This window comes from Carassius gibelio, chromosome B16, assembly GCF_023724105.1.
Source record: "Carassius gibelio isolate Cgi1373 ecotype wild population from Czech Republic chromosome B16, carGib1.2-hapl.c, whole genome shotgun sequence".
NCBI lineage: Eukaryota > Metazoa > Chordata > Actinopteri > Cypriniformes > Cyprinidae > Carassius > Carassius gibelio.
This window is the reverse complement of record NC_068411.1, coordinates 7,369,351-7,385,932: the sequence shown is the minus strand read 5'-3', so window position 1 is coordinate 7,385,932 and position 16,582 is coordinate 7,369,351. Positions and strand designations below refer to the sequence as shown.

At 35.6% G+C, this 16,582-nt stretch overlaps 2 protein-coding genes across 5 annotated transcripts; one reads left to right on the top strand and one right to left on the bottom strand.

Annotated features, from left to right (window-relative positions):
• Nucleotides 1-3,685, bottom strand: LOC127975377 (protein cornichon homolog 4-like). 2 transcript variants are annotated; one of them, XM_052579410.1, is made up of 5 exons: nucleotides 3,480-3,685; nucleotides 3,255-3,369; nucleotides 2,361-2,473; nucleotides 2,147-2,287; nucleotides 1-2,015 (listed from the first exon to the last, which is right to left on the bottom strand). In XM_052579410.1, the coding sequence occupies exons 1-5, from the start codon at nucleotides 3,668-3,670 to the stop codon at nucleotides 1,988-1,990; spliced, it is 588 nt and encodes a 195-aa protein (XP_052435370.1). In that variant the 5' UTR covers nucleotides 3,671-3,685; the 3' UTR covers nucleotides 1-1,987. The 2 variants fall into 2 exon arrangements, with proteins under 2 accessions (XP_052435370.1, XP_052435371.1); XM_052579411.1 differs by having other exon boundaries at nucleotides 3,255-3,323; nucleotides 3,517-3,648.
• A 1,497-nt stretch (nucleotides 3,686-5,182) lies between these two features.
• Nucleotides 5,183-16,582, top strand: fez2a (fasciculation and elongation protein zeta 2a). Of its 3 annotated transcripts, XM_052577493.1 has the most exons (9): nucleotides 5,200-5,587; nucleotides 7,269-7,377; nucleotides 7,459-7,575; nucleotides 8,537-8,651; nucleotides 8,727-8,977; nucleotides 11,028-11,108; nucleotides 11,528-11,603; nucleotides 11,686-11,751; nucleotides 15,706-16,582. In XM_052577493.1, the coding sequence occupies exons 1-9, from the start codon at nucleotides 5,226-5,228 to the stop codon at nucleotides 15,720-15,722; spliced, it is 1,194 nt and encodes a 397-aa protein (XP_052433453.1). In that variant the 5' UTR covers nucleotides 5,200-5,225; the 3' UTR covers nucleotides 15,723-16,582. The 3 variants fall into 3 exon arrangements, with proteins under 3 accessions (XP_052433452.1, XP_052433453.1, XP_052433454.1); XM_052577492.1 differs by having other exon boundaries at nucleotides 5,183-5,587; nucleotides 8,537-8,977; XM_052577494.1 differs by lacking the exon at nucleotides 11,028-11,108 and having other exon boundaries at nucleotides 5,206-5,587.

The window sequence follows — 16,582 nt, the reverse complement described above, 5'->3', positions numbered from 1 at the left end:
TATTCATGATAATCCTTTTATTTAATAATCCCCATAAACCCAAATATTCAAAAGAACTAAAAAACGATGACAGATCTCACATGCTTACAAACCAAACCAAACCCTCCCAAATCAAGCGACATGAACACCTGTTGAACAGTGCTATTCAAAGCAGAACACTGACTGATAAAACTCCTCAAAGATCACGTGTAGCTGCTTACCCAGCATTCATTAACTTCAGCACTGGTGAATCCACAATTCAATATCAGAGAAAAGTTATTGTGTAAAGAAAATTACACCTGTTTTTAAGGACCATTTAGATTTTTTGTATAGTATCTCCTTGACAATTAAGCTTTGATTTTAAATCAAGAGGCAGCACAGCAAATATACATTTTTTATGATTTAAATTTGATGAATCTGGACAACTAAAACAGAAACCGAGAGTAAAACGGAGACACACTAATGAAAATTCTGCAACAAAATTTGCTTAATTTTCATTAAAAAACATCTTAATGGTTCTAAACATTCCCTTCAGTTTCTTTAAACAAACTATCATTTATTTATTTATAACTATCTTTATTTGATTCAACATCATCAAATATCTGATAAAACTCTGACTCATTCTTGAACATATAAAGCAGGAGACACAAAAATCAATGATATCTGCTCAAAACAAGCCACTGAAATGTCATTAGCAGGAAGATGTGATTCAGAGGCTGTGATGAACACATTGTTCTGGTTCTTCTAGAGCTCCTTTGAGTCACGTGCCATTCATCTGTAAACGAGTTCACATACACAGACAACATAGAGTTTACAAAAACATGCAAGTGGATGAGGAAAAAAAAAAATCATGAAACTTATTAAGAACATGTCCAGCTCATTAAAACAAAAATAATGTTTCTTACATTGACGTTTAGATGACAGTTAAGCACATTTTGATTCAAATTTGTCATTATTATTGTAATGCAACAAAAAACAGTTTCTCATTGCTGTAAAAAAAAGGAAAAAAAAAGTAAATGGTAATATATGTGCATCACAGTAATAGTTGTACCCATTTAACTTCTATTTCAAAACAAAACAAGCATGGAGTGTAATAAGAATTATGAAGAAAAAGACCTTACATTATTGACAATGTGCTTAATTTTCATTAAAATAATGATATATAGCAAAAGGTTTGGTCCTAAATAGGCATCGTTATCTTTACGTAAAACATTTTTTCTTTTGGTTTTGGTGTGTGAATGTATAGAGGCTTGTTTCTGCCAAGGGATAAAAAAAAAATCAAACTTAGTTTATATCTCATAATTCAGACTTTGTATCTTGCAATTCTGGGAAAGAAAAAAAAAAGTCAATTGTTAGATGTAAACTAGACTTTTTTTTTTTTCTTGCCATTCAGCAATGGCAAGTTTAGTATTTATTTTTTAATTACATAATTGGAATTTTTGCATTTTAGGCTTTTTATCTCAATGCTGTACGTGAAAAACAATATTCGAAATGTACAATACGAACTCAATTGTCTGGTGCAATCTCGCGATTCTGAGCAGAAAGTGTAACTATGAAATATAATTTCAGAATTATAAAATTATATCAGTTTCTCACAATTCTAAGAAATCAGACTTTTTTTTTTTTTTTTTGCAATTCTGATTTGTTAAGTTCAGAATCTCACAATTCTCAAAATCCTCATATTTCAAAATGTTAAACAAGAGTTTACATCGCACCAATCTTTCTCAGAATTGCAAGAAAAAAACTCAGAATTGTGTGACGGTCAGTGTATCCAGTGGAGAAACGGAGCGTGTTTAGTGTACAGCTGCTGGTCAAACGGACGTGGAGTGATTCACTGACGCTTCAGCCCTGAGAAACCCCAGTGAGGGGCACACACACGCCTGCGCGGGGGGTTTGGGGTCCGCACATGAGCTGGGCTGATCTTCTGATTGGGATGCATGGAGTTTATTCACAATATGTAAAGGCCAGTTCATGATTTGGCAGTTTGTGTTGTGAAGACAGTTGTGGGTCAGTCGTTGATGAGAGCCAGGATCATGCTGCAAAACACATCACAGAAAATAAACCTCATTTACACACGCGACGATAACAAACACTGTTAGCAGCTCTTGAACACGTCATCTGAACACTGAAACACTCGTGTGGACTCAGACTGAGAGATCAGTTTTACCTGTACAGGTAGATGAAGAAGCAGAGGAGGTGGAAGCCCAGTTTGATCATGGCTTCCTTCATGTGGGACTTGAGCTGGCCTCTGTTGTGAATCTCTGTGGGATCGTACACTCCCATGTTCCCCACAGGAACCTTCACGTATCTGTTCACACACAGATCACAGTTAGCTGGAGCGTTCCTTGGGTGTATGCACGCAGTGTGATGGGATGAATCACCTGTAAACATCCCAGGATGCCACGGGGAGGTTGAGCAGGAACACAAACCAGTGCATGGAGCCCAGCATCAGGAGCGTGGCCAGAGCCTGAGCGATCATCTCAGGAACGACCCACTGAACACAAGACCACACGGTCAAAGCACCAGCTCTTTTACACTCAGACAGGAAAATACAGACAGCAGTTCCTAAGCTAGTTCTGCAAAGTATGTTTGATTTGTTTCTGAAAATGTTCAAATAATAGCAATGCTGAACTATAAATCATGTTCAGACACCTTCCTGCTGATTCCCTGTCTCTCTCACTTTGATGTCATTTAATCTGAAAAAATAATCACACTACCAGTCAAAACATTAAGATTTTTGCTTGAGCAGTAAATCATCATATTAGAATGATTTCTGAAGATTATTCGACACTGAAGACTGGAGGAATGATGCTGAAAATACAGCTGCACATCACAGAAATAAATTACAATTTAAACTATATTCACACAGAAAACAGTTATTTTAAATATTAAAAATATTTCACAATATTACTGTATTTTGAATCAAATATATGTAGGCTTGGTGAGCAGGACAGACTGGTTTTAAATATAAAAAATCTTGACACTGGTGGTATATATGCAATAATTTGATATGAATGTCCAGTTGCCCTTTGATTTAATGACAGAAACCCTGGAGCTGAGCTAAACCTGACGCTCGTGTCCTCCAGAAACACACACACTGTTTGTGAAGAGTCATGATCAGTCACCAATTCACTTATTCACAGACTCTGCTGCATTTAACGTGTTCAATGTTTAACTAAAACAACAACAACTCAGATGTGTGCTTTCAGATCATGAACCCGGGTGTACATATCTGTTAATGATGTCGAGTAAATGAAGTGTAAAGAAAGCCTCACTTTGTTGAGTTTGGAGCAGCAGGAGCGAGCATTGATGTAATCACACTCCAGATCAGACAGAGTGATGATCTGAGACCGGGTTAGGGAAGTAACAAGAACAGAACAGAGGAATACACTAATCATTCATAACAAGAACAGAACAGAGGAATCAAAGACACTTCAGCTTCAGTCAAACACACACGCTAGACAGATAAACAACCAGCAACTGTCCGCAACACCACAAACCTCATCTTCACTCCGCTCGATAGTTTATCAAGGATACGAAATACACGGAGAGAAATATTAAAGCACAGCAGTCGACGAGGGATGAAATGAACACGGCCGCCTCCATTTTTGCACTTCCGCTTTCGCCGCTGCCGCTTCCGGTTGTTTCTTCTCGCGCTGCTGCGACGTCCGTGTTGAGTCACTATCGCCATCTTCCGGAGGAACCGAGTCCTGCAACAACACGCTGCTGCCTCACGAGCATTTTATATACATATGACTAAATCCCGAAATTTAATTACAAAACAACTGTAATTGTAATCAGTTACTGAGAAAAATACGTAATTATGAAAATGTTAATGATTACAAAAGGAGTTACATCTGATTTTTGTTTCCACACACACCCACACAAAGATTTAATTTATTTATTTTATAATGCAGCAACCGCTCCAATAAAAGAGACATCAATGTTTCAGGAGTTCGGGACACCGCACTATGCTCGAGGTATTCGGCCAATCACAAGACACTGGATAGACGGCTGGCCAATCAGACCACACCTCGCTTTTCAGAACGATGAGCTTAAACCGCAACACATTGCATTACACCAAATACACCAAATAATATTATTTTTAGCAACGTCATATGACCCATTTAATTAAGACGAACAAATAAATAAACAAACAAAGGAATAATTTGCCTTAAATTGTTTTGGATGTGTTTAAACACAAATGTCATCAAGTCAAAATATATCCAGTATGTTTTTTATTTTATTTTATTTTATTTTTTTATTATTATTATTTCTGCTTTTTATTTATTTATTAATATTTTTAGTTAATTAATCTTAAATATCTTATTCGTCAAATTTTCACTTCACTGCAGATGTTCTCCCTGGACGGTTCACGACTCATTAAGAAACAGGTAAGAAAAAAAGAGAACTCTTCGAGAAAAACGCAGTCTGATTCGAAGCGACTCGAGAGTCATTTAGGTCAGTTTTTGTGAACCAATTAACTGAAAAGATTCGACTCAAAATAAGAATTCGTTCTTGAATCGGACATCGCTATTCCTTCAAACCTCAACCCTGGAAACTTCTGTCTAAAACATAAAACTAGTATTTTCAAACAGAAAATGCAAGATTTAACTTTTTTTATTTGATCACATAAATATGATAAATTCAAACATGTATAATAAACACCATTTCATAATTTTAGGCATTCATATTTTAATTTTCATTGAGGTTCAAGTACTATCTTTTAAATATAGCCATTTCTTTGACACGTTTTTATATATATAGTAAAATGTCTCATTGCATTATACAATCCATACACTCATATTCCAGTTATTTATATATTCCAATTAATCAAATACTTGACAACGGTTCCTACAATCTTACTATGGTGAAGGCTTCGCTCATGAATATTAATTACGCAAGGCGATGTTCATTCAATGGGTTTAACCAGATATATTATTATTATTATTATTATTATTATTATTATTATTATTATTATTATTATACCTTCAAACGTGTGTGGTTTAACTGCAAAACATACATTGCATGAAATTTTAGAACAATAATTAGTTTACAATGATGGACTCTGAAGGTTTCTGCCAGAGCCGTTGAGAAATTATTATAATTATTATATACCTTCAAGCGGGTTTTGTTGAACTTTGGCTGCAAAGCATACGTCGACTGAACTTCATGAATATTAATTAGATTGCGCTGCTGGACTCGGAAGGTTTCTACTCAGCGCGAGTATGTTCTAATTAATATTAATGAGCTGTGTTTTCGCCGTGGTAGGCTTCGTCGGAACCGAGCACAGCTCTCCAGTTGCAGTTATGGCGGAGCCTTCATCGCGGCGAGATGATGATGAGTGGGATGATTTCAATGAATTCAAGAGCGGAACGGGACGGAAGATTCATCTGGAGCGGGCTCGTGTGAACGCTGAAGAGATGTCGCTGCTGCTGGATGGGGTTTCTGTCACCGAGCACGCGTTTGAGACGAGCCCTTACACACAGGACCTCATCACACACTTCGACGAGAAGTTACAATTATGCTTCCAAAATGTAAACCCTAAACCGGACACAATAAATCCAGTTTTGCCGATAAATGCGGATACGAGCCTGAGATGCGATGAGTAAGTAAAGAACAGCATGCATCAGTGTAATGCAGCACAATGCATTAATGTGCATCATCATCATGGTTGTTATTTTCATCAGTGGACCACTGAAGACATTCTGTCAGCGCAATGAGTGCGCGAGTCAGGACAGGACGCTGGAGTGAAATCAAATATAGTGTATTATGGTTCATCTTGTAAAATGTTCCCAGATGATAGACTAGTTTCATTATTATTTCAGCGCGTGCCGTGAAGGATCCCTGCATCAGCGGAGGTCACGTGACTCTGGATGTTGTTTACTGTGTCTCGTGTTTACAAGCATGATTCACCATGTAGCAGAACTGAAACAGCTGTACAGTTTATACAAGTTTATACAAGTTACATGATGAGCAGGTTATTGCTGACGTGGAAGTAGGCCTACTTCAAATTACCAAAGTGTGAAAAGGTATAAAAGGTTATAGTAAAATAAAGGTACTGTTTTAAAATTATTTATTTTTATATGCAATATATATTTTACAAAATATTTTAGTATCCACTATTCGGGAACTGCTATTAAAAAAAACTGTTATGAAATCAAAGCCATAGGTCTAGTTAAGTTCCAAATTTTAAGTTGATATCACAAAAATTGAGGTTGAAGTGCGATTTTATTTAGGCATTATACAAAAAAAAATATGGTTACTGGGTGACACCCAAACTCAATTTTTATTTTTTTAATGGTATTTTTCTGTCACAATATTAGTCAGTCACAAAAGGATCACGTGACACTGGAGACTGGAGTAATGATGCTGAAAATTCAGCTTTGTTCACAGGAATAAATTACATTTTAAATTAAATTTATGCATTAAGCAAATGCTTTAAGCGACTTGCAGTGCATTCAGGCTCTCAATTTTTACCTTTCATGTGTTCCCGGGGAATTGAACCCCCAACACATTTTAACAAACATTCACATAAAGACAGTTATTTTAAACTGTAATAATATTTCACAATATAACCATTTTGAGAGAGAGACTTCTTTTTAATTGGTTATCCCCTTGCCGGCCCAGATCTTCTGAATGGCATTAAATGTGTTGTTTTATTTTATTTAGATGCGTACCATCCCCAGTGTACAGGCTTCCAGCTGAGTCCTATTAAAACAACTAGCCCCAAGAAGCCATGGTTTAGGGGCGTTGTTAGGCAAGACACGAAGTGGAGATATAGTAAAGTGTAATGATATTAATAAAAACAGTATTCTTCCACCAAACAATGTAGTTCCTCAGAATCAGTAGAGGTTGCAACAAAGTGGTTGCCAAGCAACACGCAAACGTAAACAAAGGTTTGTGCTTGTAGAGTAATTTACAACCGATTCAAAGTGCCTCGGCCAATCAGAATCAAGGACCGGAACTGTGCACTTCATTAAAAAAAAAGGGATACTCCACCCTAAAATTAAACTGTTGTCATTAATCACTTACCCCCATGTCTTTCCAAACCTGTAAAAGCTCAGTTCGTCTTCAGAACACAGTTGAAGATATTTTGGATGAAATGGGGGTGAGTGATTAATTAACATTTTCATTTTAGGATGGAGTATCCCTTTAAGTGTCACTAAATGTTTTTTTGCCAAATGTAAAACATTAGTCAAGTGAATAAGTCTGAAAACATTTTATATCTGCATGCAGTTGAAGGGTTATTGGCTCTTTGTGTCATAGACTCGCTCTCCTCCATGCAGGATCTGGAATGCTCTCACAGATAACTACGGCAGTGTCATGCCGGTGGACTGGAGTCAGTCTAAAGCTCGCTCGCTTCACCTCTCAGCGCTGAGCATTGAGGACAGACCGGTGAGTGTCCGTCTCAAACCTGTGTCCTGCCAGAGACAGCATTCAGCCCGCAGTAACCCTTCCTCTGTCTCGCTCCGTCAGCGGATGGAGAGTGTGAACCTGGACCTGTCTGATGATGAGGAGCTGAGGGAGCAGATGGACACACACTCCATCATCGTGTCCTGCATCAGCGAGGAACCGCTGCTCACTGCTGAACAGGTGAGGACCCAACCTGAGCTCTACAATCAGCCAGGAACCACAGAACAAGGGACCGCTTCGGCCAAGCAAATGCTTTTGAACTGTAATTAAAAATGTTGATTTTTTTTTAAAAGAATACAGTAATAATAATTAGTATAATTCATAGAGTGCCTTTCCATAGCTCATGGACACTTTACTTTTGAGAACCAACAGGTAAATGAACATCAGTTGAATATTACAAACAATCACAAGAAAAATACATAAACATGAATACTTTTTTAATGCTTAGAAATAATACTTTGATTTACCAAGGATGCAAAGTGACAGTTAAATAACATTAATGATGTGTCACAAGATTTCAAATAATTGTTCTTTAGAATTTTCTATTCCTCAAAGAATTCTGGAAAGGGTGTTACATTTTTAATAAATAGCTTGTAAATTGTGCACTTTTTGTGAATTAGATAGTTTTTGATGACTGAAATTAAATTCATTTTTAAAATAGAATCCAGAAAAATTTAAACAGAAAAAAAGATATTTAAAAAAATTCAGCAATTTGTATTTTTATGCCAGAATAAAAAATAAAAATAAAAAGTCATCGTGTCTGTTTAGTGGTGAGATGTGAACTCAGAATTGTGGGATTTAAAGTCTTGAGATGTAAACTACAAACAAAGTCTGAATAGTGAGAAAAAAAATCACAATTACCGTTTTTATTCCATAATAAAAAAATAATAATAATAATTCTGTAAGAATAACGGTTTTCAGAAAAAATATGAAAAACCTGAAATAAAATAAAATGAATTAAAATTCAATTATTAAACTAATTTAAAAGACTTGAGTAACGGATACTGAAAATTCTGCTTTGCTGTCCCAGGTGTAAATCACATTTTAAATGATAGTGATATACAGTTATTTTAAATTGCAATAATATTTCCCTCATATTTTCGCACCTTGTGTTTTTGATCAAATCTGAATGCATCTTTAGGTGATCGAGGAGCTAGAGGAGCTGATGCAGGACTCCCCAGAGCTGGAATCAGAGCGGATGGCTCCTCACTCAGAGCTCTCGCTCGTCTCTCACAGCAGCCGGACGGACGAGGAGCGTGAGTACGTCCCTCTGGGGGTCAGCTGTGGGGCCGTGGGGGCGTGTCTGACTCTGAGGTGTGCTCTCTGTGCAGGAGTGAGGCTGATGTCTGCGCTGGAGCTGAACGTCCAGCTGGAGGACGTGGAGACGGCCATACGCAGGTATTCAGAGGAGCTCATCCAGCAGCTGGCCGTCAGAGATGAGCTGGAGTTTGAGAAGGAGGTGAAGAACAGCTTCATCTCGGTACTCATAGACGTACAGAACCGGCAGAAGCTCCACCGAGAGATGCTGAGAAAGAAGAGGAAAGTGAAGAACGCGTCTGGATCAGAGAGACTGCCGTCTTCTGTGAGTAGCACGAGTCACGATTTCTATTTCTAGTGCCATCAAACGATTCATCGCATCCAAAATAAAAGGTTTTGTTTACATAATACATGTGTGTGTACTGTGTTTATTATGTACATATAAATATATTTAGCATTTGTGTGTATTTATTAGGGTTGTAATGGTACGTGTATTTGTACCGGACCGTTTCGGTACAGGGCTTTCGGGTACGGTGCACGTGTGTACCGAATGCAATATTTTTGGAACATCACTACAACTAGGAAAAAAACTATTGTAATTCAAATGCAGCTCCCGTCGTCATTTAAACAGACCTATGCTCTTAATTCCGATCGGTCCAACGCAATAACGAAATCTGAGCAGGTCTAAAAACTGAAACTGTTGATGCTGCACTTTACACTATGGAAAAGTTATATATATCTTTTTTAAATATGAGCAGGCCTACAAGCTGGGTTTGGTAATGCTGCACTGTAATCATAGTTATTTATTTACATTATATTTTATTATTTATTTTATTAAAAAATATTTTAAAAAAGTGTAAACAAATTGTTAAATAAATTTAAAGTAATAAACAACCTGCAGTTTAATGTTTGCATTTCTTTCCCTTACTGTACCGAAAATGAACCGAACCGTGACTTTAAAACCGAGGTACGTACCGAACCGTGATTTTTGCGTACCGTTACACCCCTAATATTTATATAGTTATATATGTATATATTTTAATGTGTAAGTCGCTTTGGATAAAAGCGTTTGCTAAATGAATAAATGTAAATATATTTAAGAAAAATATGTAGTTTATATATTAAATATATTTATATATATAATATAAATTCTATGAATATGAATATACAGGTAAATATTTTCAAAATATATGCTGTATGTGTCTGTATTTATATATACATAATAAATATAGACACTACACACACATTTATTATGCAAACAAAAACTTTTATTTTGGATGCAAGTAATTGTTTGACCGCACTAGTTTTTTTATTTATTTATTTATTATTTTTTTTTGTCTTGAGTCCGGTCAAAATTTACCTTATTTGTTTCCTTAAGGCAAACCTGTTGCTTTCTCACACACTGGTCACTTTTGAGATTTTCGGCTTTCAGTGAAGTGGGTAGAAAACATCCAAAATACACTTTAAAGGGATAATTCACTAAAAAAATGAAAATTTGGTCATCATTTACTCTCCCTAAAGTTGTTTCAAACCTGTACGAGTTTCCTTCTTTTGTTTCCGAACATTAAAGATATTTTGAAGAATGAAATAGTTTCTGGTCCCCAATGACTTCCATAATATATATATATATATATATATATATATATATATATATATATATATATATATATATATATATATATATATATATATATATATATATATATTATTATTATTTTATTTTTTTTTTTTCAAATTATGGAAGTGAATGGGGACCATCATCTGTTTGGTGAGAAAATTATGACAGAATTTTCATTTTTTGGGTGAACTATTCTTTGGCGTGTTTATCTTATTGTACAAATTATCAATTAGCATTTTACAGTTTTATTCCTATCTAGATTATGAAGGTTTTTTTTATAGAGGGGTTTGTTCATATATAATTTACATGATTTTATTTCTAAAAAATAAGTTGATTTTCTGGATGTATTTTCAGATTTGTAGAGTAATAAAATGAGAAAAGCTCTTTTTAGAATTAATTGTCAAATCTTTTACAAATTCCCCTCTGTAAAAACATAACTCTAATATGTCAGCAAAATGGGAGAGGATTTTTTTAAACCTGGCTTTATCCAGTGTTCAGATTTCTGTTCAGGAAATGTATGTAAATTAGTGTGTATTTTAAATATGTAGTGCCTGATTTGCATATTTAAACCTATCATCAACACACACATAAAGCTCATCAACAACGGTAAACTGCGCTTGAGCGTACTTGAGCTTTAGTTATTTGTTGAGCTCTGTGTGTGTGTTTATACGTCGATCGATGCCCATCACAACCCAAATCCACTTTCATTCCTCTTTCTGTCTGTTCTTTCTCTCTCTCTTCTGTTCTGTGCCTGTAGCGCTTCAGCGTGGAGGGAATCTCTTCTGTCATTCAGAATGGCTTTCGCCACACTTTTGGCAATGTGGGTGGGGAGAAACAGGTGGCTATATCTCTCTCGCTTTCTCTTTTCTGTTCTTCTGGGAGTGTCAGATCTGCTCCTAAAAGACACATCTAATACAGTATCTGCAGAAACCTTGCCAGCTGGATACTTTTGATCTTTTTGGCCATTATAGGCGTTCTGTCAATCTGGTTACTTAGATGTATTTCATGTAAATGTATCTGTTCAAGTGTAATGTGGAGATCATTATAGATCATTATAATCTCATTATAGAGATCTTACATTATATACATATATACATCCTCACTGTTGTTGCATCACAAAATACTACCGTGATTGCACAAATCTATCTAAAGAGATTGTACATTTTAAGTAGTTTTTCCAAGACTGTGCAGATGTTTTGAGACAGATCCCATGTCTGTCTGTCATGTTCAACCCTTCTCATCTGTGCTTTTATTCAGTACGTAACAACAGTCATCCCTTACGAGAGAAAAGACGGACCGCCGTCACTCCAAGACCTTCAGATCTTCACCAAAAGTGAGACTCGGTGCTTTTATTTAACATGAACACCCTGTTAATACTTTATACCATGTCATTGTTAACATTTCCTTTCCTGCAGTTTTAGAAGCCATGAGAGATGACAACGAGAAAGTCCCAAGCCTCCTCACAGACTACATCCTCAAAGGTAGCAACAGGAACAAAACAGTCAGAATTGCGAGATGAAATCTGTGTGTTTTTAAGCTTATTTATGGTGCTATCTTTTGCACATTTTGATTCAAATGTAGAGATTTGACAGATTACAGTTCTGCTGCCTCCTGTTTGCTCTGTTTATTTCTGGTAATGAATAGTGATCGTGTGTATTGTTTGCACACTTAATTGACGCCCTAAGCAATCATCATGAAAAGTGCCCTTAATGTAGAATAGTTATTTTGCTCTGCTCACATTTAAGCTGTTCACTGTCTGCATGGTGTCTTCTCTTCTGTTTCTGTGAGGTTTGTAAGAGATGTCGTTACTGAGTAATGATGAGTATTTATGTCTGTGTTTGCTGTATAATGTGTCGACCTGCCATGACAATAGCAACAGATAGCCTTCACTGCTGAGTGACTGAGACTACGTCCACACGAACCAGAGCTTTCCCTATCCGATCTTTATTCCCCTTCATTTAAAGAAATATCAATGTCCACACGAAACCACAAAACTGACACAAAACGATGTTTTATACAAACCAGACCAGCAGGTGGTGCTGTAATTTAGGGGTGGGCGGATCGATCTAAATATCGATAGTATCGATGCCAACACTAGTATTGGTATCAGATCGATACAATTGTACTTGAATCGATATTTTAATTCAAATATCTCTACGTCTAAACATCTACGTTCATTATACTTTGCTCATGTCTTCTACCTCTACACAATCATGAGCAAACGTGGTTTCACATCCTGGCCCACTTTGCTACTCCTCCCCCTTCTGCTGCTCTGCTGTGATTCGTTGTTGTGTCGTCACGTGACTCACTGACACAACGCGCCGTCTGTCTGTGGGAGCAGCGAACAGAGTGAGCGAAGCTGATAGCACAGAAGGGGCTCAGGGAATGTAATTATGCAGGTATATTTGATCTTGTTTGTTCTTCAGTAATAATTGTGTGCACTTTATTAAGTTGGCTTGAGAAAGCCAACTTACTGAAATCCTATTTAAACTTCTTCTTCTTCTTCTTTTTCTTCTTCTTCTTATTCTTCTGACCCAAAATTTTCCAAACTCCAAACTTGGGTCACTTTCAGACTGTTCTGACTTAGTGTGCTATATCTTTTCAGACTGATTTGACTTTCAGTTTTCTTAAAAATTTATATTAAAAATCATAAAAAAATAACCCATAGACTTACATTGCAGAGTGCTTAAATTGAGCCAAGACTACGGTGGCCCATTAGTGCACAAGCCAAAAATTCAAATCTAAACTCCCCTAGACTCAATTAAACTACTATTCTATCTATCTATCTATCTATCTATCTATCTATCTATCTATCTATCTATCTATCTATCTATCTATCTATCTATCTATCTATCTATCTATCTATCTATCTATCTATCTATCCTAGCAACATGCTAATAATGTTATAAACATGCTAGTCGAATGCTAAATATGCTAGAAACATGTTAACAACATGATAGTCATGCTAGAAACATGCTAACAACATGCTAGTCGCATGTTAGTCATGCCTGAAACATGTTAACAACTTGCCAATCATGCTAGAAATCTATCTATCTATCTATCTATCTATCTATCTATCTATCTATCTATCTATCTATCTATCTATCTATCTATCTATCTATCTATCTATCTATCTATCTATCTATCCATCCATCCATCCATCCATCCATCCATCCTAGCAACATGCTAATAATGTTATAAACATGCTAGTCGAATGCTAATTATGCTAGAAACATGTTAACGACATGATAGTCATGCTAGAAACATGCTAGCAACATGCTAGCAAAATGCTAATCATGCTAGAAACATGCTAGTCAAATGCTAATTATGCTAGAAAAATGCTAGCAAATGCTAATCATGCTAGCAACATGTTAGTCGCATGCTAATCATGCTAGAAACATGCTAGTAACATGCTAATCATGCTACCAACATGTTAACAAAATGCTAATAATGTTAGAAACATGTTAACAACATGCTAGAAATATGCTAGCAACATACTAGTCACATGTTAATCATGGTAGCTACATGTAATCAACATGCTAGTAGCATGTTAATCATGCTAGAAAAATGTTAGCAACATGGTAATCATGCTAGCAACATGCTAACAGCATGTTAATCATGCTAGAAACATGATAGTAACATGCTAGTCACATGCTAATCATGCTAGAAACATGCAAGTGACATGCTAATCATGTAATCAACATGCTAGCGACATGCTAGCAAGATGCTAATCATGCTAACAACATTCTTTTAACTTTTATCTATCTCTTTCCAAGTAATCTATCTTTCTTTCTAACTAATCTATCATTCTTTCTTTCAAACTAATCTATCATTCTTTCAAACTAATCTATCATTCTTTCTTTTGAACTAATCTATCTATCATTCTTTCTAACTAATATATTTTTCTTTCTTTCTAACTAATCTATCATTCTTTCAAACTAATCTATGTATCATTCTTTCTTTCAAACTAATCTATCATTCTTTCTTTTGAACTAATCTATCTATCATTCTTTCTTACTAATATATCTTTCTTTCTTTCTTTCAACTAATCTATCAATCTAACTTTAAACTACTTTAAACTTCAAATTACTTTAAACTTCTTACTTCTTTAAACTTCTTCAAACTTTGTGGTAAGGCTTTCTCAAGCCAACTTAAAGTTTGTCTCAATAAACTTTTTTTTCTAGTTTTATTTGCTTTTAAAATCAGAAAAAAGGGAGAGATTTTTTGTTATTCTTTATTTATTTATTTTTTTTAAAAGGCTGTAAAGAATTCATTCTACAGTGCCTAATAACTAATAATTTTGTGGACTTCAATACATTAATAAAAAAATATTGCCTAATTGATCATTCATTCACCTCAGAAATAATGACATAGACCTACTGCTCTCCCCTACACAAAGGTTTTTTTTTTTTTTAGTAAAAAAGTATTGTTTTGGTATCAGTATCGGCAATACTGACCCTATATGTATTTGGTATCATATCGATACCAAATTTTGCAGTATCGCCCACCATTAATGTAATTCTGCCACAGATATACAATAAAAACAGTTAGTTAATGTTAGTTAAAAAAAGACAATCGTTCAGTGTTTGTTCATGTTTTTGTTGCTGTTACGTGACGTAGCGGTGTCTGACTAGGGGCTAGACGTGGGCTGATGACATCATCGTTTCAGAAAATATGCGGATGTCCAGACAAAAACACAAGGGTGCATTTTCAGATGTATCCAATCTGGGACCATTCTGAGTTTAAAAAAATATCGGTTTCACTCTCCCAAAACACTGGATCCGTGTGGACGGGCCCGTACAGTCGCTGTTATCAGTGAACCCCTTTGTGAGTCTGTTTAGTCTCTCTTTAGATGCCCAACACATGTCCAAGGAAAAGAATTATGTATATGAATGTATATGACTTTTATACACTACTGTTCATAAGAAGTCTCTTCTTCTCACCAAGGTTACGGTTTTAATCAAAATACAATATTGTGAAGTATTATTACTATTTAAAATAACTGTATATTTTGTGTTACTATATTGTAAATGTTATTTATATCAATTATACATTTTAACATATATTCACATAGGATTATCTGTTTTAAATTGCAAAAATATTTCACGGTTTTTACTGGATTTTTTTAAATCAAATAAATGCAGCCTTGCTGAGACTTCTTTCAAAAACGTTTTATTCCTATAATAATTCCAGACTTTCGACCAGTAATGTAGAATTGTGAAGTGTGTTTTTCAGAAGTGTGCTTGACTTGTAGCATCTCTACCTTTTATAGTGTTTTTGGATTTTTTTTATAGGATCTTGACTAATATGGTGACTGTAAACTGTTGCATTGGGGCAAACGCAGTGTTCAGAAAATCTCCTTTAGTTTCTCCCTCTACTATAACACACAAGCAGACCCTCATCTGATGATTCTGATCATGGTTTCTCGTTTACAGTGCTCTGCCCCACATAGAGAGAGGCTCGTCTCTGCAGCGTCCCTGGAGGGAGTTATTTGTCCTTCTTCTCACTGCATGATGTGTGTTCGACTTCAGCTGCGGGACTCAGTTCTTCTGTACTGATGTGATGGTCTGTATTTTCCCGCTCATGGCAGTTTTGTAGTTTGCAGTTTTCAGTGTTTGTGTGACTGGGGGAAAAATCCAGATCTGGACTGTAGGACTTGTCTCAATGTAAATGTCCACCTTATTTTGCAGCTCAGAAAGCTCATTTCTGTGAATGTGAGAATTCTGGTTCATTAGCAGCTATAGGTACATACAGTATATACAAGAATAACAACATGCAGGAAACAGTAAAACTACTTTCACTACAGTGTATTTCAGAGTGTGATAATAAAATCAAATGAGATCAAATACCAGTTTGAAATATCAAGCAGCATACTAGACTGCTGTAAGGGCTAAAGGAGCAGGACATGAATGACAGCCGAAGCCTCAACAGCTGCATCTGTTCCTACAGTAAAAATAAGGTGGACTGAACCGTATTAATGTACTAATGCCGCGCGAGTCACGTCAGAGAGAGATGTGGCTTAGTAAAGTTAATGTATGATCTAAATCAGTGGTTCTCAACTGGTGGGTCACAACCCCAATATTTATCTGCAGGCCTGTTCTCATAATTTCATATAGTACAAATTAATAAAAAGTAATTAAAATAGCATACAAATAATGTTACTTAGACACACTATATGTGAAACTTTTGCTCATATCATATTAATAATTTGACATATTGTGTGTCAGATCTTCTATCCATGCCTTGAACAATAAGAGGGAACAATTGTATTTTTTATAATAAAGCATGAAAAAATAGAATATGTGAATTCTA